At 54.1% G+C, this 21,942-nt stretch overlaps 1 protein-coding gene across 4 annotated transcripts in view; it reads left to right on the plus strand.

Moving 5' to 3' along the window:
- The first annotated feature begins 8,032 nt into the window (after positions 1–8,032).
- HDAC5 (histone deacetylase 5) overlaps positions 8,033–21,942 on the plus strand; it is a 35,881-nt gene continuing 21,971 nt past the window's right edge. Inside the window, exons 1-3 of one of the 4 annotated variants that reach the window (XM_079797679.1) lie at positions 8,033–8,177; positions 13,554–13,767; positions 20,707–20,781. In XM_079797679.1, coding sequence (XP_079653805.1) covers positions 13,746–13,767; positions 20,707–20,781 — 97 coding nt within the window. In that variant the 5' untranslated portion in view covers positions 8,033–8,177; positions 13,554–13,745. Of the gene's footprint in view, positions 8,178–13,553; positions 13,768–19,023; positions 20,782–21,942 lie in introns of those variants that run through there. The other 3 variants (XM_079797678.1, XM_079797681.1, XM_079797680.1) reach the window with 3 other exon arrangements.

Here is a 21,942-nt window from a genome sequence, read left to right on the forward strand (position 1 = left end):
TCTAAAATTAATAAAAATAGCCCTGGTGGGTGTGGCTAAGTTGGTTGGGCATAGTCCTGTGCACCAAAAGGTTGCTAGTTCAGCCAATTGATTCTTCGCTCTCACATAGATTTCTCTCTCTCTCCCTCTCCCTTCCTCTCTTTAAAAATCAATTAAAAATCCTTTTAAAAACACTAATGAAAAAAAGATAATAAAATCAAGTAAAAATATCTTCAAAAGTCTTAAAAAATGTGTGAACTCAGATAAAACAGCTCCACTTCTAAGGATTTATCCTAATAAAATAATAATTGATATATGCAGCAATTTACCTACAAGAATGTGCATCACAGCATTATTTAAAATGGTAAAAAATTGGAAACAATCCAAATGTCCATCAGAAGGGGACTGTAGTAGAAATAGAGAAACTGTAGTAGAACAGCACAATGGAATACAAGGCCACCAAAGAAATTGATGTGGAAGAAGATTCAATACCATGGGAATATTTTCATGAAAAATTAGATTGTAAGATATTTTGTCCAATATGATACAGTTTTTCTTGAAAAAAAAATATGAGCATGGAAAAAAGATTAGAAAAGTATTCACCCAATTATTAATAATTGCTCTCATTGGATTATGGATTTAGAAGTATTTAAGAGAATGCTGGCTATTAAGAGATGCAAGCATTTTGAACTGGGAGGAGATAAGAAGAGAAAGGGTCAAGTGATCCAGTTCTAAGGTTCATATTTTGTTTTATTATATGACAATAAAATCTTGATATGTTTACTTAAAAAAAGTCATGAATTCTTAATATAAGTACTCTACACAATTATTATTTATCTGAAACTCAAATTTAACTGGGCATCCTGTGTTTTTATTTGCTAATTCTGGCAACCCTAGTCTGGAGTCCTGGCTCTTGCTGCATCCCTGGGGCAGGGAAACATCTGGGGATGGCCATCTGGGCATACCTACTCCCAGGGCAATTCACAGAGCCTGGGAGAAGGAGATGGGGCGCTCAGGACCTGGAAACTGCAGGTGAGAGGGGGTGGGGGTTGCGATCCTTTCTAGTGTGGAAGGTGAGTATCTTGCTTGGAATGAAAGTGGTCAGTACCCTTTCAGCTGGTTCAGAATCAAGGAGTGGTAAGACCAAGGCTGGCAGTCAGGGTGGGGCTTACCCTTTGCCCTGCTATGCTAGCCCTTCACACATGGCATGCCCAGCAACCCACCGAGGAGGATGTCATTGTCCGTTGTTATAGGTGAGGAAATAGATTCTAAGAGATTACGGTAAGTACATTTCCAAGTTCACAGCTAAGTATAAGAGCATCAATCCAGGTCAAGGTCTTTACTCTCTCATTGGGTTGAAATCCAGTGGTTAAACTAAACAGGCTCTGGGCTCCCATAACCTGGGTCAGATCTCTGCATCTTCACTTACTGGATTTGTAGCTTTTGGCCAGTTCCTTAATTCTCCTGCACCTCAGGTCCTTCATCTTACAACTGGGGATGATAATAAGAATAATAATGCGTACCTTGTGGGGTTGGGAGGATGAAAGGAAAGTCTGCTGTCTACTGCTCTGTCTGTCCACTGGGCAGGAAGTGTCCTCATGGATGTGCCAGAGACCCTACTGCTCGAGGATGATGGAATGTGCCTCCTAGACACGTGAATCAAGGACTCCCTGTTGGGATGTCCTGGGTCCTCAAAGAGTTCCCAGGAGAAAAAGGACATGACTATCTCTGTCTATTTGGGGAGACCTCTCAAACCTAGAGAGACCTCATCTGGGTGCTGCACCCAGGGAAGAAAGGCAATTGGGCCAGTTTTTTTGTGGCTGTAGTCCATGCCCCTCCATATATCACGTAAGGACACTGCGTCTTATCCTCTATTATCTCATGACCTTAGGGACAAGAGGACCTTCCAGAATCACACAGCCCAACCCTCCAATCATAGAGGGGACACTGAGTCTTAGAGAAGGCCAATGACTTATCTGAGCTTCTATAGGCAGAGCTGGCCTCTGTCTCCCAGGCTCCTTCCTTCCCCACTGCTCAACCCTGCTTCTTGGGACTCGGTTGTTTCCAAAGGATCATAAGCTCCCAGAGGGCAGGCACATGTATACCTTCTGTCCCCTCCCTGACATGCATGTCCTGCGCAGAGACGACACTCTGGAGGAGCCTGTAGACATGTGGGATGTGACTGGCCATAGCTGTCCTTGCACCGTTGTGTTCGTGCGGCCTTGGCTTCTCAGCAGGCAGCCAGGGACCACATACAGTCCAGGGAATCCTGGGCCTCCGCTCCGGGTTCCAGTAGGAAGGTGGGGAAGAGAACAGGTTCCCTTTTCAGTCGTCCCTCGGGACCTCCTGCTCTTTTTGCTGTTAGAGGGGTAAGAAGGCTCCATGTGGGCCACTCCATGTCCAAGGATGAGAAGCCTTGTCCTAGGGTCCCACCTCTGTCCCAGGCCTTCTGGTCACCTGCTATCCTGTGGCTGCTGTGCGAGCTCTTGGCTGATGTGGGACTATAGACCAGGGGACTGTAGCTCTTCTCTGCTCTCTCCTTTTTTTTTTTTTTTTAAGGCACCATGAAAAATGATGATAACTGCATTCAGAATAGTCTTCATTCACAGCTTGTTCTAGGAGCTGGTTTTCCCCAGGCCTGGCCATTGCTGAGTGTAGAGACAGTAGCCTTCTCCCAATCTCTCCCAGGAAGGCGGGAGCTAGGAGGCCTGGGAAGGGACAGAAAGTGTCAAGGGACAAGTGAGGCTCTCAAGTGAGGAATGACTGAGGCTCTGTCTCCGACCAGGCCCTCCTTTCTTTCTTTCTTTCTTTTTCTTTTTAGCCACAACTCTAGAATTGTTAGCTATCAGAGCTAGAAAAATCCTCAGGAGCCATCCATCCAATCATACCATTTTACAGATGAGGAAAATGAAGCCCAGAGGGGTGAAGGTTTGCCTAGGAACCTATCAGTTGCTCTTCCTCCAAAATCTCAGTCAGGCGTGATTCTATGCTGGATGCTGGCTTGGAACCAGCTTCCTTCTGCCCTATGCCCAGAGGTAAAGGAGGAAGGAAGGAAGGAAGGGAAGAAAAGGGAGGGGGGGGGAGGAGGAGGAACAGTTTTGCCATCCTTCCTTTTCAACTTCATCCATGGTACCATCAGAACTGTCTCTAGCTGGAAGGAAGGAAATCTAGTCCAACCCTCTCATGCTACAGGTAAGGAAACAAAAGGCCCAGAGAGAGGAAGGGACTTGTACAGTGTCACACAGGGAGACCTGGGCCAAACTCAGGTATCCTGAGTTCAACTCGCCTAACTCAGTCCTCAAAGACACGCCTTTGCTTCGTGCCTTGGGCACATGAATTGTTTTTCCCTGAAATAAATTCTCTTCTGCACCTTCAGCATTTTGTAAAAAGCCTATTGACAGCCCTGGACCTTAAAGCATCCAGAAAGCATGAAGGTCCAGCTTAAACATGGAAGCCTAGCACTATGCTGGATATGATCACATCTGCCATCACATCTAAGTGGGAATTCACGAGTGTCAGAACTGAAAGGGAATAGAGAATAGAAGTTCTGTTTCCCAGATAAGGACACTAAGGTCCAAAGGGGAAATGACTCATCCAACAGCACACAGGGATGGAGCTGGTCCTAGGACCCAGGTTTTCTCATCTCTTGTCCTGTTTGTTTGATTATTTGTAGTCCCCACAGTACCTAGCATTGTGCCGGCCTCATAAATTTTCTCTCATTTTTTTTTTCTGTAGCAATACTAATGACCATTTATTGCCATGCCTGGTTTTGTGCTAAGCTTTTGTGTGTGTGTGTACTTTGTCACCACAGACTTATAAGGGAGGTACTATTCTACAGGTGCACAAACTGAGGTGCCTGAGATAACATAATTTGACGAAAACACACAGATAAGACGTGGCACAATCAGGCTCCCACTTACAGTACTGCGCTTTACCCATACTAAAAAAGACCCGGAACCCAAAGGCACCACAATCCCCACCACCTACCAACCTTGCCCCCGAGTCAATATAGATGTCAGACACCTGCAGACCCAGACCGCTGACCTGTCCTCAGAGATCAGAGATCATGGAGAAGTCCTCAATAGAGGCATCCCTAGCATGGAGCCCCAACCCTTGGCTGAAGCCATAACTGTCAGTATGCTCAATGAATTCTTGCTGAATGGAATAGGAACACGGTGCCTCATGTACAAGTTGCCCTCGGTAAATGTAAAAGCTTTAAAGAATGCATATTTCCGAGATCTAGTGATTTTCTTGGGTTTATCAGCTCAGTTCGTTCTTTCTATATATATATATATATATATATATATATATATATATATATATATATATATATATATTATTTTTTTACAGAGAAGAAGGGAGAGGGATAGAGAGTTACAAACATTGATGAGAGAGAAACATCGATCAGCTGCCTCCTGCACACCCCCTACTGGGGATGTGCCCGCAATCAAGGTACATGCCCTTGACCAGAATCTAACCTGGGACCCCTGAGTCCGCAGGCCGACACTCCATCCACTGAGCCAAACCAGTTAGGGCTCAGCTCAGTTCTTTCTTGTTCTATATTATTTTCTGAGGCTGTATTGAGGCAGAACTAGACTGTTTCCACTCAGACACTCATTGGAGGCCATCAGGGCCTCTTAAGTATTGTCCCACCAGAGAACGGAAATGTGAGCTAGACCACTCTGGCCAGAGGATCCCAGAGCCTCTGGAATCCTGCCATGGATCTGAGGATTTCCACCGTAGGAGAAATTCTGGGTGAGAGTTTGAAGGTGAGGGAGGGCACATTGGAACTGGGTATCCTGTCTGTTCCCCAAGCAATACTAACTTCAGAGGGCATAGACCCTGGGTGAGTGAGAGGGGGTGTGGAGGAGATGGGTTAGCTGTCAGTACAGCAGGGTCCACCAAGCAGGGAGGAACATTGCTCTCTCTCCTGCTCCAAGTACTGGCCAGGACTCTTCTCATGATTCCAGGCAGGAGTAGCAACTCCCAGAGCCCCTAGTGGTGTTGCTTAACACTCCTCATTCCCCTCCCCAGCCCCGATGCCTCTTCTCAAAGTCCAATAGTGCTTCCAACCTGCCCGGTTAAATATCTGGCTCTCCTCCAAGACTGATTTTCTTCTACCAAGAAGCCAAATTCACCATTGGGTCCCAGGGTCAGAAGTTCTACATTGGGACACTGAGGGCGTGGTTAACAGGACATCCCCAGGACACCTGTTTCCATGGTAAATGGTCCTAGCAAGGACCTACCCTAGTTACTCATAACAAAAGACACTTTGTTCTCTGTGAGGAACTCTAAGTTCCTTAAAGACAGATTCATTTCTATATTCCGAGCACCTACTACAGGCACTCAAGAAACATGTAGAATGAATGCAGAATTATTTAACACACACTTAGCTGAAAAGGGGAGATCTGAGGGTTAGTCAGGGCCCCATATGGTGAATTATATTAACTTCTAGGACATTTGATCACTGGGGACCAAGGTGACAGTCTCAGGGACCTCCAGAAAAGGGGGCTAGAGTGCTGGGCTTGGGAGCCTAGCTGCCCCAGGCCCTGTTCCTTGTGTTTAGGGGACAGACAGAAAGACCTAGATTTGAATCCCTGTTCTTGCTTGCATGAACTCAGTGATTTGGGGCAAGTTATTTATTTCTCTCATCCACGGAATCAGAAGTGCCTAGCAGGTGTTCCACAAGACAGTCATTGACATATGTCATACCAGATGGAGGATTCTGTCTTCACGTTCCGAGATCTCAAGAGAAGAAATTCCAGTCTTCAGTATCCCAGAGTCTTTACGGAATACCTGCTATGTGCAAGATGATGAAATAGGTGCTGGAAAGGCAACAAGAAATATGATCTTACCTCTTTTCTCAAGTGGCTCATACTCCGTTTGGGGAGCCAAAACATAAGGATGGAGAAAGCAAAATGCCAACCCAACCCAACAGGAGACAACATAGGTTGAACAGAAGTAACAGCAAATGGGTGGCACCATCAATACAGAACAGAGTCAGGAGGACCCCTGTCTTGGAGTGACATGGGGTAACTTGGTGGGCGCAGGCTTTCTGCTCAGAGTCCATTGTCCAGTCAAAAAAATGCTCACCTTGGCTTAACCTTTTAGTACTCCTTCATTTCATTTAATAAATATTCACTAAATCTTTTTTTGTTCCAGGCACTGCTGGGTGGAAATGTGTGGATTCTGTACTCAAGAAGCTTACAGAGGTGGACACTGAACCAATAACGCCATAAATAGATATATATTTACAAAGGGTTATCAGAATCAATAAAAGCATATATAAAGTTAGTTCTGGAGGTGGGGTTCAGGAATTAGCATTTTGAACAAACTTCTCAGTTAATTTGTAAGAACCCTAAAGTTTAAAAACCACTTTTCTGGGCCAGATACAGATTTCAGTGGGAAAATCAGAAAGGTTTTAAACCCTCTCTTGGATTAGATTTGTGTTCTAAAAACAGTCACTCTGGTTTTGGGAGAAGGCTGGGATGGGTGCAGGGAGTGGACTAATTGGGGAGGCAGCTATAGTATCTGAGCTGAGGGGTGATCTGGCTTAGTACTAGGGGTGGGGCTGTAGATGTGTCTGGGGCTGCAGCGGGAACTGATTTATGAGATACTTTGTAGAAACAATCTTTGTCAGTTTGCTCCAGAAATATTTATGTATGTCACTTACTTTTTCTTATTAGATGGTACATGATCGTTGCAAAACTTCAGGCATACAGGAAAAGATAAATGAGAAAACAAAGGTAAATATTTTGGTATTTATTCTCCTGGCTTCTTTCTATACACACATACTCAGACATATGGATCTAGTTTGTTGTTTACAACAACGGAGCAATTCTATAGTTACTAGTTTGAATCCTGATTTTCAAGAAAACAATATAGCATAAGCATCTTTTCAGGTCATTATGGACATATCATTTTTATTTTTTAAAAACATTATTTTATTGATTTTTTACAGAGTGGAAGGGAGAGGGAGAGTTAGAAACATCGATGAGAGAGAAACATCAATCAGCTGCCTCCTACACACCCCCTCCTGGGGCTGTGCCCAAAACCAAGGTACATGCCCTTGACCAGAATCGAACCTGGGACCCTTCAGTCCGCAGGCCGACGCTCTATCCATTGAGCCAAACCGGTTAGGGCTGGACATATCATTTTTAATGTCTGGATAGCATTCCACTGAATGAATGTCCCCTAGTTTATTTGCCAGTCCCTTACTATTGATGGATATTTAGGTTGTTTCCAACTTTTCACATCATTATAAACAACCTCTTTCCTTCCATATTCATTTTTGGAGACATATTTATTTCCTTAGAATAAAATTTGCTAGTGGAATTACTGGACTATTGACAAACTGTCTAGGTTTAACCACACATATTCATATGGTGTCCTAAGGAGAGCTGCAGATGAGAATGGCACCAAAGACGGGTTGTAGATAAGGATGGCATCAGAGACCGGAAGTCTTCCTTTTCAAGGCCTTGGACGGTTACAACCATATCCTGGCTTTTCCCCATCCCCCCCCCCCCCCACCCTGACACGGATGCAGTGTGTGAGGTCAGAGCTCAAGATCTGTCCCAGCCATCCATCCCCAGCCTGGCATCTAGGCAGGGGCCTCCGAGGACTCCCCTAGACCCTAGTAATCCGCCCCCCCACCCCAGTTCCCCTCCCCCACCGCAGCAGGGCGTGTTAGGAAGAAGCTTAGGCAGGCGACGATTGCACCATCCACGGTTTGAAAAGGAAGTCGAGGAAGCGCGGGGAGGAAGATCAGGTGTCCCAAAGGCTGAGCCCCAGCAGTCAGACCCGGCCGCCTGCAGCGCTCCTTCCAGCACGATTCGCTGGGCTCGATCCCTGGCCTCCCACCCCCTTCCCAGCCCAGCGCTACGCGGGGTACCGGCCCTTTAAGGAGCTGCTCCAGTGGCGCCGCTGGCCCCGCCCTGCAGGGAGGGCCTAGCGGGAGGGGAGGGGTTGGTGGTAGATGAAGCGGCGGGAGGGGGGGGGGGGGAATGTCTATTTTTAGCTCTGGGTCGGGTCACGTGACGGGAGTGACGTCTCCGAATGTTGTTGTTGGTGGCGGCGGCGATCGGAGCCGGAGGAGCCGCCGCAAAGATGGAGGAGCCGTCGGGGAGGCGCTGCCGCTGCCGCCGCCGCCACTGCTGCTGTCGCCGCCGTCCGCGAAGCTGGAGCTCGATCCACAGGGGGTGAGCTCACCGCACCACCCGGATCCCACCTCCCCCGGGCCCCCGGGACGCGAGGCGGCGCACCTTCTCCTGCCGTCGCTGTCCGCGGGCGCCCCCCGCGCGCGCGCCCCGCGCTCCGCGCTCCTCACCCCGCGCCCCCTTCCTTCCTCCCGGCTCCTGGTGCTGGCCGGCGTCCCCCGGGAGCATCGCCCGCCCGGGAGCTGGGCCTCGGGGTTACTGCGCGCGCCCCTCCCCGCCCCTCCCATGCAGGGGCGCCTTCCTGCAGGTAAGGGAAGGGCCCACCTTCCCGTGACCCGCAGTCCCGAATGGCCTGGACGCGGCCGGATCTGTCTGATTTGCCCCCTACCGAGTGGCGCATGTTGGGTTGCAGAGCGATTTTGAGCCCTGCACCCAGATTCTATGCAGACCCCTCTTCGCTGGACACCCCTTTCTGGGTACTCTGAGCAGCGCTGCTCACCTCCCAGCGCTTCTACCCAGACCCAAGAACGCCTTCTTCATTTTGTGTCCTTGAGTTCGTGCAAGAGGAGGGGGCCTACGGGCCCACCTTACTTCTCTCTCCCATTATTCTCATCCACTCCCCCGTGAGGCCTTACTGCGTTTGTTCCCACCCTCTTCTCCCGTCTGACACCCTGAAGCCAGAGAGAGAGAGAGACACAGAGAGAGAGAGAGAGAGAGAGAGCTAGGAGATTGGAGCTCCCGGCTTCTGGTCTGGGGTGGATGCCCCTCATTTTTCATCCTGGGTCCGTATCTCATGGAGGCGGTGAAATCGCCTGTGTCTTTTAACTTGGGGGAGGCTGCTTCGCTACCTCACCCTTCTCTGGGGCCCTGGGGAAGATGAGACTGGTTGGGTGATAAGTAATTCATCTGGGAGTCTGGTTGGTGGGGGGGGGGGGGAAGAAAGGAAGATGGGGGTGCCCCATTTGGGGGAGGAGGTGACCACCTGATACCCCCACTGTTGGCCGCCTGAGATGAGGTGATGAGTAGCAACTGCAGTTGCTTTTGGGGGATGCTCAAGTGACCACTGTTCTTCTGGAGCTTGGAACTAGCTTTGGCTATTGGGGGTGGTGATTGGGTTCAGGGTCCAACTGGGAGGGGAGAATGGAGCCAGATCCTAGGAACAAAAGGAGGCAGGGGGTGGGAGATCCAGGAGTCTTGGCCGGTGGACTCTTGACCAGACTGACTTGCAGGACTTGAGCCAGGGCCTGGGTCTTGCCCTGGGCCCTTCCAGGTTCACAGGATATAGGCTGAGAGAGGGTCCTCAGTGTGTGTTCCAGGTACCAGGGCCTTTGAGTCTCCTAGCTTGGAGATGCTGGGCTAGGGATGGTGGGTGAGCCATGTTAGGGGCTGCCTCCTCCTTCATTCCAGTCTCCCCTCCTTCCTCTCCCTCCTGAACACAGAGCTTGGGGAGATCTTGGTTTGCCTCCTGCCCCTCCTCTTGAATCCTCTCTTTGCTCTGTCCCCCCTTGGACTTGGATCTGGGCCATGTCTTGACAAGGCAGACAGGGGTCTGAGTTAGGGGAGTGGGCCCCCAGTGCCTCCACTCCGTCCTGTATGCGCACCAGGGGCCAGAGAGACATACCAGGTGCAAGTTACTTGGGGGCAAGGATGGAGGACGTTAGCTCTGTGCCAGCCTTTCCTTCCTCCCCAACATTTCCTCCTCTGTGGCTGGATCCCGTAATTTGGAGGGAGTGGGGGGGCCGCAGTATCACATGCCCCACCCCCTCCAAGTAGCTGCAGAGACAAAGGTTTGCTTTCCCTTCCCTAGGGGTGGCATCTTAGCTGTGTGTTTACAAATGGGGCCCAGGATTGGGAGGGGGGGTAGTTTGTGTTTCTGCTAAAGGGGGAAGGGGGACCAGCTATAGACGCTGCGGGGGGGGGGGGGGGGGAGTACAGTCGGTGCCGAAGTACCAGCTGCTCTTTAATAATTAATTCTTCCTACTCACATCCCTTTGAGGAGGGATGTCTGGAACACGGCATCAGGCTCAGCCAGCCTGCTAGAGGATGCACTCCTGTTGGGGGGGGGGGGAGAGACTACAAGGGGGGGCGGTTCTTGGCATTTTTGGAGCACTGTCGCTTGCTCATGAATGAAAACCTGATGCAGCCTGTGAGGGGGCCTGTTGTAGCCTATAGCCGACTTTGGCTAATTAAACTTTCTCTGCCTTTCTTCTCCCCTACCCCACCTCACCCCAGCCCCTGGCCCAGCCCTCTCTGGAATGGGGGACCCTGTCTGGTAGTGCTGGGAGGGGATATCATTCTGCCGGAGGTTTTAGGGCAAACAGACCAGGTCTTCTGCCCTCTGCCTCTGCCTCCTCCCTCCCTCCCATCTCAACCCCCCCCCCTTTTTTTTTCTAGAAATAGCAGCCTCCTCCATCTGGTTGGTGCAGATGCCTGGAGCTGCGTCTGAGCAGACAAACAGAAATGGGCTGATTGCAAAAATGAATTTGTCAGCCTGGTGCCTTTTTTTCTCTCCCCTGTTGCCCGCCCCCCGCCCCCCCCCCCCCCCGCCTTTCTCTTAGTTTGGGGCCTGGACATCCAAGTCAGCTACCCCTCATGGCTCTGATAATCCCAGGCTTCTGGCCCAGTTTGGGGAAGGTACACGGCTGTGGAAGCTCTGGGAGGCTGGGGAAATGGTCTCCCGTGTCCAAGTCAGGAGAGGTCCTTTGCGCCTTGGGATGGGATGTCTGGGCTTGTAGCTTTCTGGTGAAGTCTTTGGAGGCAGATAGCAGATTGTGGGCAATTTTAGGTTCACAGGATTTGGTTCAGACAGCTCACCTGGCCGCCTGTGACCTGGGGAGGGACCCTGGCCACCGTGCTCAGAGCTTGGGCCAGAGCTGGTGTGTTCGAAGGCTGCCAGATGGTGCTGGTTCCAGAGAGGCCCTCAAGTGGACACCTGACGCCCCAGGAATTCTGAGGGAGTTGTTTGAGGGACAAGATCCCTGCAGGGCAGCACTATAAACTTGTGGCCTTTGGGGCATTACATTACTCTGTATCTCCCACCTGTCTGCCCGTCTCTTCCCACCCTCTGCCAGAGTTTTTATTGCTCATGATTGGGGTGTGGGTTTTTTTTTTTTTTTTTTCCTTAACTGCCCTGGCTTAGCCGTGAGCTTGTAGGGTGAGCTGCTTCCTCATTCCTTGCCCTGCCATCCTGGCTGGACGTTGGAGGTGGGTTTGGATCCTGGGGTCTGACTGAGAGAGTGGATGGGGTGGGGACAGGGCCCTGGGGTCTGCTTACTTATGTCAAGGAAGCTGGGCTGCTCCCTAATTTGCCATTCAGGAGCCACACAGCTCTTGGTCCCCCCAACTGCCCACGGAGACCCTCCTATAACAATAGCTAGCACTGATTTTTCTCTGGCAGAGGAGGGCCCAAATAGCTCAGGTTTTAGCCATCACACTGCCCTTTTTCCACTGCATGCCCCACCCCAGACAAGAATCTACACTTGTCCTGATGAGGCAGTGAATGCTGCTTTGTTTCCCATGGAGGCCCCTGTTCACTGGGAAGGCTTAATGGGGGTATTGGCAGACACTCTACAGGTGGACAGGGCCCAGGGGTCTGCTGCATCCTGCAGGGAGGGGAGGAATCCTGAGCTCTTGGGTGTTCTAGGAACCCCTCCTTTTCTCCCCAGGGGGTGAGGATGATGGGGGCTCAGGACTGACATTGACTTAGTGTTTGTACCTTTGAGGCTGTGCCCCTTCTGCGCCTCCTGCTGTGGAGGTGTCTTTTATTAGGCAGATGGGCTGGGCCACTTGGGCTGTTGGGAATCGTGGGAATTTCTGAAACTGTGTACCACAGCCCACGGGAAAGGGTGTGAGCAGGACTGGGCGCCAGCCCGGGTGGGCACGGGCTGGGCACGGGCTGAGCTGCCTGCCCACGCTGGCCCTGCCACGGCACCAACAGCTCCACCTGCTGCATTCCTGAGGTTGGCCCCAGCCCTGCACAGCCTCTTTTGTCCTTGCCCCACACCTGTGCCTGTTGGGAGCCATTCAGCCCCTTCTCTCTGCCTCCTCCCACCTCCCCAATCTGAGGGCACCTTCCTCCAGCTACAGAGTCCAAACCCTGTGGGTAAGAGCAAGCAGCAAGTAGGCCTATGAAGACTTGAGGTCTTCCTAGTGTGTGTGCATGCGTGCATGGGCATGTGTGCATGCGCGTGTGTGTGTTCTGTGTCCCCGCCATGGCTGACTGCAAGGCTGCTCTGCTCCATATGGACCCTACTCCTGGGAATCCTTGGTGAGAATTCAAGGCTTTCTGAGAATGTATCTTGCCAGAAGGTGGGGCTGTCCAGAGGCAGGGCTGATGGCTGGGAGCATTGTTAGAGCTTAAACATCCAGCTCCTCTCAGCCTCATCTGATCACTTCCTGCTACCTCAATTTCACTGGGTATTAGAGGGCTTACCTTCACTTGGAAGAAAATGAATGAGATCATGTCTGGGGTGCAACGTGGGCCGTTTAGGGATGGGCTCGGGGTGGGTGAGTGTGTAGTATCTGAGGCTTGAGGACTAGCTCTAGAGGAGGAGTGGAGACAGGTTGTCAAACTCACGGTCTTTTAATCCTGGGACACCCTCTGTTACTATATTGGCCTTGGCAGGCCTACAGCTGGGCCTTTTGGTGCCTTTGTACAAACTGGAAAAATGTGTCCCTTATTCTGGTTGGACTCAGCCTGGGTGACCCATACCCTGGCAGGTAGACTATAGGCTGGATTTCAGACCTTGCACAGGGCACAACCCGCACAACACACACAAAGCCCTGGGCTTCGGCCCTGGACCCAAGTCTGGGGGGCGCTGGATGTGGGGTGAACACCTCTGCCTTTCCAAATTCCTGGAAACAGCGTGGGTTATGTGTAGAAGAGGGTTTCCCTCTTTCCCTGACCAGTTGTTAAGTGGGGGAGACCAAGATAGAAGCACATCACATTTCAGGAGTTGGCACAAGGATTGGAGAGGAGGAGGAGGTGACACTCACCTGGGAGCCCCGACTCAGGCCAGTTTCTCCCGTAACCAGGGACCCCAGGTCAGCCCTGCATCTCCCCGCTGCTGTGGACAGAGTTCGAAGCCTCCCTGCACTTTCTCCTTTGGGCGCCTCCAGTCCCACTTGGGCACCCTTGGGAGCCTGTCAGGTCTCCCCACCTGGCGGTGGGCACTGTCATTGGAAAAGGAGTTGATTTGGGTGGGACTACTGCAGCCATTTCCCTCCCCTGAGTGCTGGCAGCCTCACCAGTTAGAAAGAGAAGAGACCGAGGTTGGTCCAGGTCTGCCGCTTTCCTCCGTGCCCCTGGGCAGCTGTCCCTCGTCTCCTCCCCAGGTGTAAACTGACGAGCGCTGAGGTCTTCTGCAGCTCCCAGATTCCTGAGTTGGGGACCTCTAACCCTGCTCCATCTCTCCCCAGGGATGCCGTTTTGAGTGCCTGACTGCCTCCTCGCCCCGAAGGATGGCCTCGGATGGGCATTAGAGGCACAGCGGCCCCGGGCTCCTGTCCCGTCCGTCTGTCTGTTATCGTCTGTCTTTCTTGACATCACCGCAGCTCCATTCCCTCCCGTCCCAGCCCCCAACGCCAGCTTCCTGCAGGCCCAGAGCCGGCATGAACTCTCCCACCGACTCGGGTAAGAGCTGGGAGGCTGGAGCAGGGCACCCCGGGTGGCTTTGGCTGCAATGGGCTGTGCATGTTGAGAGCCTAGGCCAGTTTGAGCTGTACGGGAACACGGGGGTCCGGAGCGGAGAAGCATCGCAAGAAAAGACAGAGGTGAACCTGAAGTTATTGATCCTGGGTTACACCTGAGAATCGATGGGTCGACAGTCTGGACTGGCCCTCGGAGGGCATGGGTCCAGCTCTGTTCCCCATGCCTACCCTCTCAACTAGGGGGCCTTTAGTTTTAGCTGTGTCCTGTCCTGTTCACCAAGGCCTGAGAGGGGGCGTGGGGCCCTGAGCCTCTCCGGGCGGTCTGGAGATGCTGTTGGAAGAAGATCCTACAATAGCTGAATGCCAAGCTTCCTTTTTGTGGTGGTGGCTCTCTTCCTGGTGGCGTGGTTCTCTGTGACCCATACTTTCTCCTTAGGGGAGGTTTGCGGGGTCTTTGGCCTTGGTCCGTGTTGGGGTGTGTGGTATTGGGGTGGGTTAGTAGACTCTTGGCTCTCTCCTTTGAGTCAGGTACACTACCCCTTTCCCCCTTGGGCCCTAGACATGGTAGATGCCTAATTTGGGGTCTTGACTCTGAGATTTCCTATTCCTCTCTGCTCTCAGGAGCCTGCCTCAGGCTGCCAGAAATAGCCTCTGGGTGGGACGCAGGCCGCTTTCAGTGTGGGTGGGTCTGGGTGTATGCCCATGACGATGTGTCCAAGTGGCCTGAGCTGGACCCTCAGGAGTTTCACAGGAGGGTCATGGGTCATTGTGGTCAAAGTAATAACTGCCTTCTCTCCGTGGCTGTCTTCTTCTGTACAGTCTTAAAGGGTCAGAGCCCTTCTTGCTCAACAAGCCTATCCTAGGCCCCCCATCTTTGTCTGTAGAGGTGGAGGGGTATTGTTTCTCTTCCGGAGATAGGGAAACTCGCCTAGAGATGAAAACCCATATGCAGGAGAGACAGAAGCAGCACCAGGGAGGACTCCAGGCCCCTTCTCACCTCCTTCCCCTTGGTCAGTTTGCTGGCCTGGTGCTTTCTGTTGTGGGGCCCGGGTGCTGACGATAGGTGGGAGGTGCCCTGAGCAGGGTCGTGGGGGGTCCAGCAGACTCAGGAAATCTGGAAGCTGGTGGGGTTGTTTGGCTTTGTGCCATTTGTTTTGGTCAAGGCTGCGCCCCCTTTCCTTCCTTTCCCTTCCCAGCACGACATGCCCAGGGCATAGGCTGCAGGCAGGGTAGAGTGCCCGCTGCAGGAGGCTGGACTCCTGAGACTCACCCAGTCAGCTCCGCCTGAGGAGCCCCCTCCTGGGGGGGTTGTGCTTCCCTCTCAGATCCTCCCACCTCTGCAGGCTCAGCAGCAGCTCAGCAGCAGCTCCCAGGCTGCCTGCCTCCTTCAGTCCAGCTGTAGGGGCCGTGCCAGCTGTTAGATGCGGAGAGGTGTGTGTGACTCCCATGCTGGAGGGTAGGCTGTTGAGCTCTGACTTCCTGCTTCCTCCTCTGATACTGGGCTGGTGAAGGGAGAGGAGAGGCCTGGTGGGTTCTCATGAGTCTCTTGCCCATCTCAGCTGGACACTGCCCCCTGGCAGGGTTACTTGTGCCTGGGAGTAGTGCCATCTGAGCTACTATGCTGACCTGTCCAGGAGCCACCTCCAGTCACACCAGGCCTGGGGTCTAAGCCATGGCCAAGGGAACAGAGCTGCCCAGAGGCCTCTGTTGATGGCTTGGGAAGGACATTTCCCTTAAGAAAAGGGTAAAACAATCAACCTTGGATTGGTGAGGTCACTGGGCTGCCTTTTCAGGTTCTGGTGGTCCCAGTTCCCCTTGCAGCTACTTCTGCCAGGGTTGGCAGGAGTGTGGTAGGAGCTGGAGGCTTCCACCAGCCCAGGAGGCAGGCAGCCTGGGAGCTGCTGCTGAGCGCTGCCAGGAGGAGCCTCCTGAGTGCGGCCTATAGAACTGGCTGTGCCTTCTGTCTGGCCTTCCAGCTCCCCCCAGTAGGGGGAGATGCTGTCTTCTCGTGTGTGGGAAGGAGGGCGAGAAGGAGGGGACTAGGGACTGGGGACCTCATTTTAGGACTATGGAGAGGCCTCAGAACTGGGGTCATTCCTTGGGAGCACCCCCCCTGAGGCCCTTTCCTGCTGAGTTTTCCTGGGGCTCCAGGACTGGCTCTCCCACTTGTGGTTAGAGCTGCTCGGGGGACAGCCACCTCCACACAGCTCGTCCTCTTCAAGGGGCCTGGCATCTGCTATTCCCGGAGCTCAGGGTGGCATCTGGGATGGGGCTGCAGGTGCCTTGCGCCAGGCAGAGCCTTGGATACCATGTGCCTTTGGACTTCACAGAAGTAAAATGAAACCACGAATTGTAGCTGGAGCCTGTGGTGTCTGCCTCCCCTGTGAATACCCTTCAGAGAGGCCCAGGAAGAGCAAGGGACCACGAGGCTGGGAGAGAGGTGGGCACGATGAGAATGGTTAGTCCCCAGGGCCTGGGTGGCCCCGCCCCTGAGCACTCCCACCCTCTCCCGAATCCCCAAAGACTTGTTCCTCTTTCCTTAGGACACAGAATAGCACTGTTTTGGGGTTCCCCTAAAGTTCTCTCAGTGCAGGAGCTTTCCTATTTGATAAGTCCTTGCTGACTACGCCCAACATGTGAGACCCTGAGCTCAGCCTGTGGGAAAACAGAAGACAAATAGAAGGCGGTTCATCTCTGCTCTCAGAGCAAACACGCCAGTGAGAGGGAGTTCTGGGTGAGGGGCGGCAGGTAGAGACTCGAGGCTGCTTACTTCTGGGGCTTAACTCCCCTCCCTGGGTAGTGGGAGCTGACCAGCTTACCTCCAGAGTGGGCCAAATGCCAGCCTTTCACCTGATTTGTCTCTTTTCCCGTCCGGGGTAAAGGCAGAGCCCATCGAAGGGGCTGCCTGCTTCCCCGAGGAGTCCACTCCCGGGTGTCTGGCTACTCTTCAGGAAAAAGGGGGCTTGAGGAGTTAGGCTTTCTTTATTTCTCTGGAACTGATCACGTTTGCTCCCCTCAGTGGGATTGAAGGACTGGCAGAATCTGTCCCTTGCCTGGGGTTGACCCGAGACCTGGGACCTAGGCCTGCTCTGGTCACTGCCCCGTCGTCTGTGCTGTTGCCCAGAGGAGAGGGCAAGAGTGAGGCCCGCCATGTGAGCCAGTCTAGATGTGACAGGGCCCCAGGAGAAGGCAGCCCGGTTCCTTATCCACAGCGTGGGAGGGAGACAAGCTTTATGACAACACCTGCCTGCCCAGCACCTCCCAGCATACTCCACACTTTCTCTCCTTCCCTTTCCCAGGAAGGAGGGAGGGAGGGAGGGAGGGCAGCTGCCCCCTCCTTTCTTGGTGACCAGAGAAACTGGGGCATGGGTGTGGGGTGGAGCCAGGAACCTCGGCGTCCTGCCTCCCAGTCTCCAGCTCGGGCTCTGCCTCTAAGCCCCTGGGGAAGGAGCCAGCCCTGAGGAGGAGAAAGTGGGTCAGTGCCAGTGTGGGGTGGGGGTCTGGGAAGTGGACTCCTGTTGTCACTTCTCCACTTAGGGGCCCCCAGCGCATCTCTGTGCTCGCTATAGATTGGGTCTGCTCGACTTCCTCTCCCCTGCTCCATCATTCCAAAGGGATTGAAGGCTTAGAATGGGATGGTGGGAGGAGGCAGGGTCAACCCTGAGGGGATGTGAAGATGCCAAAGTAGGAGTTTATGTTTTTCCTGGGCTTGGTTTCAAATGAGAGGGTTCAGCCAGCACCTAGCATGGGACCTGGCATATGGCAGCTCCAGGCGATGCCAACGGGCTCCAGCATGACTGGGCTCAGAGGGCAGGAGAAAACCGGAGGGCAGGCAGGCCTAATGTCTCTAGGACCCCAGGAAAGCTGGCACCCCACACTCCATCGGGGTGCTCTTGGGTCAGCCCTTGGCTTTCGTATTATACACAAAGCCGACCTTGCCTTCTTCCTTGAGGTCAGGCCCCACCCCAGACTTGGGGTCCAGGAAATGGAAGCCTGGAGGAGCACAAGGAGCCAGGATTGGGTTCCCTTCCTCGAGATGTAGGGGGTTAGGAGGCCTGACCCAAAGCCTCCGAGGGACGGAACAAGGTCATTGTGCTGGCTCCGAATGAGGCTCAGATACCCCATGTTTGGTGGGTGCTCTGTCAGGTTTGTAGGGTGACACATGGGATGAGTGGGGATGCCGAAGAGACATGAACCACAAGGAAAGGGGCGATAGCGCAGGAAGGATTGAGGTTAGGCCTTAGGAAGATATTGTTGCATCATTTGAATCTCAGAAGTAAAAAAAGAGACTTGCCTCCATCCCAGTCCTCCTCTCCTGTTCCCTTGGAGCTGCACTGAGGACTGTCTGGCTGTGTCTGACACTTCCCTTCCCACCTCTTGCTGTTACTGTAAATCACAGCAGTGCTGGGCATTGCCCTAAGCCCCTGGCTTTGGCCACTTCTGGATGCCCGGTCTCCTGGGTGCTCCTGTCTTCCCTAAGCAGAGAGCTTTCTCCTTAGGTTTCTGGCTGCTCCAGGTTCTGGAGGCCCTGCTTGGAATCCTTATAACTGGTGACTTCCTCTCTTCCAGAGCAGGGCTCCCCTGCCGTACTCTCCTGTGCCTGGGGCAGGCAGGAGAGCCAGGACAGGGCTAGCCAGCCCTTCCGGTTGCTCCCAGCGTGGGTGGGTGGAGTCCTGGGTTGGGAGGGGCTATTTCTGGGCTCCCTTGAGTCTGCTGCCCGTCACCCCATTGAGGAGACCTTGGCCTTCCCTTCTTGTTTAGAGAACCTGGTTGGCCAGGATGAGTTTGTGGTTGGGGGTGGCAAACAAGGTCCCATGACCTACCTTGGGGTGTCCACCAACTTTAGACCCCTGTGGGGGCCCTGCTGTATCCCCATTTTTCTAGAACCTGCCTTGGCTAAGAAGCTGAGGCTCCAGATAGTTGTTTAGGTCCTGTACCCCCTTACCCCCCACATAGACATCTTGCCAGCCAGTCTGTAGCCTGGGAATGCCCACCTCTGCCACCTCCCGTGTCCGTGTGCACCCCGCCTGAGGCAGGAGGCACCTTGGCTGTCCCTGGCTGGCAGAAGCTGGTGGGAAGATGGGCTTCGGGACCCACAGCCACTGTGTCCTTGGTTGGCCAGCTCCCCCCGGGCTCCCGACAAGAGGGTGAGGTCATCCAGTCCAGGGAGAGGACAGGTGTCCCTGGCTCCATGCCTGGAGTTGGGGGCAAGAAGGGGCCAGGAGGGGGCTCCAAAATAGCAACTGTGACATCAGGAAGGGGGAGGGGGACCCAGACCCAGGAATAACCAGGCTATTAAAAGGCTCCAGTGAGGTCAGGGGGCCAAGTGGGATCTCTGTACCAGTGGGAAGCACAATCTAAGGAGAAGGGATGGGCCAGCAGTGGGCAGGGTAGGTAGGTATCACCAGTTCTCATGGGGCACCAGCCCTCGGTCCCAGTGGCACCCCAGAACAGGAGCTGTTCTGTGAGGTCTGGGGCTGGTGAGGAAGGCTGGATGCTGGCAGCTTCTTGATTCTTCTTAGAGGGCCTCCAACCTCAAGTCTGTTCCTCCCTGGGTCCCTGTTAACGGAAACCCTGGGGCAGCTTCGCTCTGCTGTGCAGGAGGCAGTGGGCTGTGGGAGTTAGCGCTTAGACTGTCCAGCTCTACCATGTGAGCAGTTATATGACCAAGGGTGAGTGACTTCACCTCTCAGTGCCTTGGTTTCCCCATCTGCACCTATCCCCTGAGGTCATCATGCGGAATAAATGAGGTGATGTATGTGCTGCTGTTAGCATTCCACCTGGCACATTGCAGGGGAGAAACCACCCGTGCGCTGAGAATGGGCAGGTGCGCCCAGGTCCCCTTCCCTGGGCGGGGATGCGTCCTGTCCAGGAAGAGTCTCCTGCCCCCTAGAAGGAAGCAGAGCAGCCTCCAGAGGTGGCACCCCCATATGTTGAAGGAAGCTGCCATTTAGCTGCTGCCCAGGGATCTACATGTTGGTTGAGGGGCTGAAGGGGCGCCTCTCAGCTCCGAGGGAGAGCAGAAGGTAAACAAACTTCTATCCGGCTTTTAGAAGAACTCCAAGAAAGATGCAAGGTTAGGCCAGGTGGCCCTGTCTGCCCTCTTGAAGACCTCTCCTGTTCCTAAACACGCTCTGGATGCAAGAGGGAAGAGAGAGGATGGAATTGTTTTTTGGTCTCCAGCCCCTCGCCTGCCAGGAGCAGCACCAGAGCTGTCCCAGATGCACGGATCCTCCGGTGGTGCCCTTCCCCAGCCCAGCCTCTGGCCACCAGCCTCTGTGGCCTTGGCCCTGAGTGCAGGCCCTCCCCTCTTCCCATCCCCCTGCCTGGCGCTTCCTCCTGGGGTGGAACGCGCCTCCCCCCATGGGGCCTCCGCCAGGCCCTGGCTCCTGGCAGCCAGCCTGCAGCTCCCTGAGCATGCTCCACCTATTTATAGACAGGGCCCTCCCCCAATTGCTATTTCAGTCTCCTGCCAGCTGCCGGCGGCTCATTCGGGAAGGAGGAGCAGGGAGCCGGTCCCAAAGCTGTCACCCAGGGCTGGGAGGGAACACAGAGAGCCCGCCTGCCTGCTGAGCTCCCCTTCCTGTCCCCTGAGTGCTTTGCCATACTCCAGCTCCTGAGAGCTGGGGACAGGCCGGTGGTCCAATGCCCCTCTAGGGGCCAGCTGGGCCCGTAGCTCCGGGGCCTCCTGGCTCCTCCCGCTGCCAGGAGTGCCCAGGCCGGATGAGGCACCTCCCCAAGTGCGGGTCCCGGCAGCAGTGGCCTGAGGGAGCCCTTGAGCCGTGAGGGCCTGCCCGACCACCTTCCCTTTGGCTGATCCCCGCCTCTGGCGGCCCCCTCTCTGGCATGCTGCTGGTGCCCAAGGCTCAGGGGCTCGTGGAGATGCTGCAAACCATCTATGAGACGGAATCCTGTTTCTCAGCAGATGGGATGTCAGGCCGGGAACCATCCTTGGAAATCCTGCCTCGGACCCCTCTACACGGCATCCCTGTGGCAGGTAAGTGCCTCGGCGACCCCACCTGTCCCCTGCCGTTGGGCATCCTTGTCTCTGGGGCTGAGTGTCTGGCTCTGAGCCTCGCCCAGATAGGGTCTTGCTTGGGACTTGCTTAGGGGCTTTGTGTTGAGACTATGGGTAGTTCGGGAGGTGGGGTTTCCTGCCCTCCCTTCGGCTGCGCTGGGCCGCATCTCTTCCAGCCCCTTTGGCCTCCGGCAGGGTCAGCATTGCCTGCTGGGGGCTGTGGATTGCTAGAGGATCCTGGCCTAGTTGGCACCGTGGTCCGAGGGGAGGAAGTGGGTCAGGGACCTGCCTCCAGGCTGCCCGCCCCCCAGGTCTGGGCAGGAGAAGAAGCCATAGCTGAGTGTGCACACAAATAAAGGCTCCCTTCGCTCCTCCGGCTGGGTTCTGAGGAGCAGAGGGTCCATGCAGTGATTTCCGCAAGTCCCTCGTCAGGAGTCCCCTGGGAACCAGACACCTAAGGAGGAGGCTTGTGCAGCTGTGTAGACTTAGGCAGAGGCTGGCAGCTGGGATATCAGGGGGCCTTTGCTGCCTTAGGTCTTTGCTCCCCCATATGTCTCCTTCCCCCAGGCCTTGGTTTGTTCCCATCTCATGAGGGCAAAGAGATGCCTTCATACAGGCTTGGGACCCCCCCTAGCCCTGCCACCTTCTCAGCAGGGACTTTTTTGGCTCTTGGCTGGGGGTGGGGTGCCCTAGAGCTGGGCCACTCCTTCCCTCCCTCCCAGGAACCTGTTGGCAGCATCAAGGCCTTTCTGGCACAGCCTTCCCACCAGGCCGGCACCACAAGATGCTTCCTCGAGGGAGGGGCCTGCTGGATCCATGCCCGCGTGGCCCCTCCTGACAGTGGCTTGGCACTTGGGCGTGGGTGTCTGTGTGTGTATGTATGGGGAGTCTTTGCCTCTGGGTACGTGGGCGTGGGTCCCAAGCTTTGAATTGGAAGGTGGGAGCTGGTGTGATTTGGCTTTAAACCATCCAGGGATAAGGTTGCAGCTGAATTGAGATGTGTCAGTGGGTGACTGTTTTGGGAAAATTAGGAAAACCCTTGGAACAAGGCTTGCCATCTGCCTGGGCAGGGATGCCCATGTAGTCTCCTAGGGTAGGGGCATAACCCTGGGCACCAGCCCTGCAAAGCCCCTACACAGC

Source organism: Cnephaeus nilssonii (assembly GCF_951640355.1).
Source record: "Cnephaeus nilssonii genome assembly, chromosome: 19".
Lineage (NCBI taxonomy): Eukaryota > Metazoa > Chordata > Mammalia > Chiroptera > Vespertilionidae > Cnephaeus > Cnephaeus nilssonii.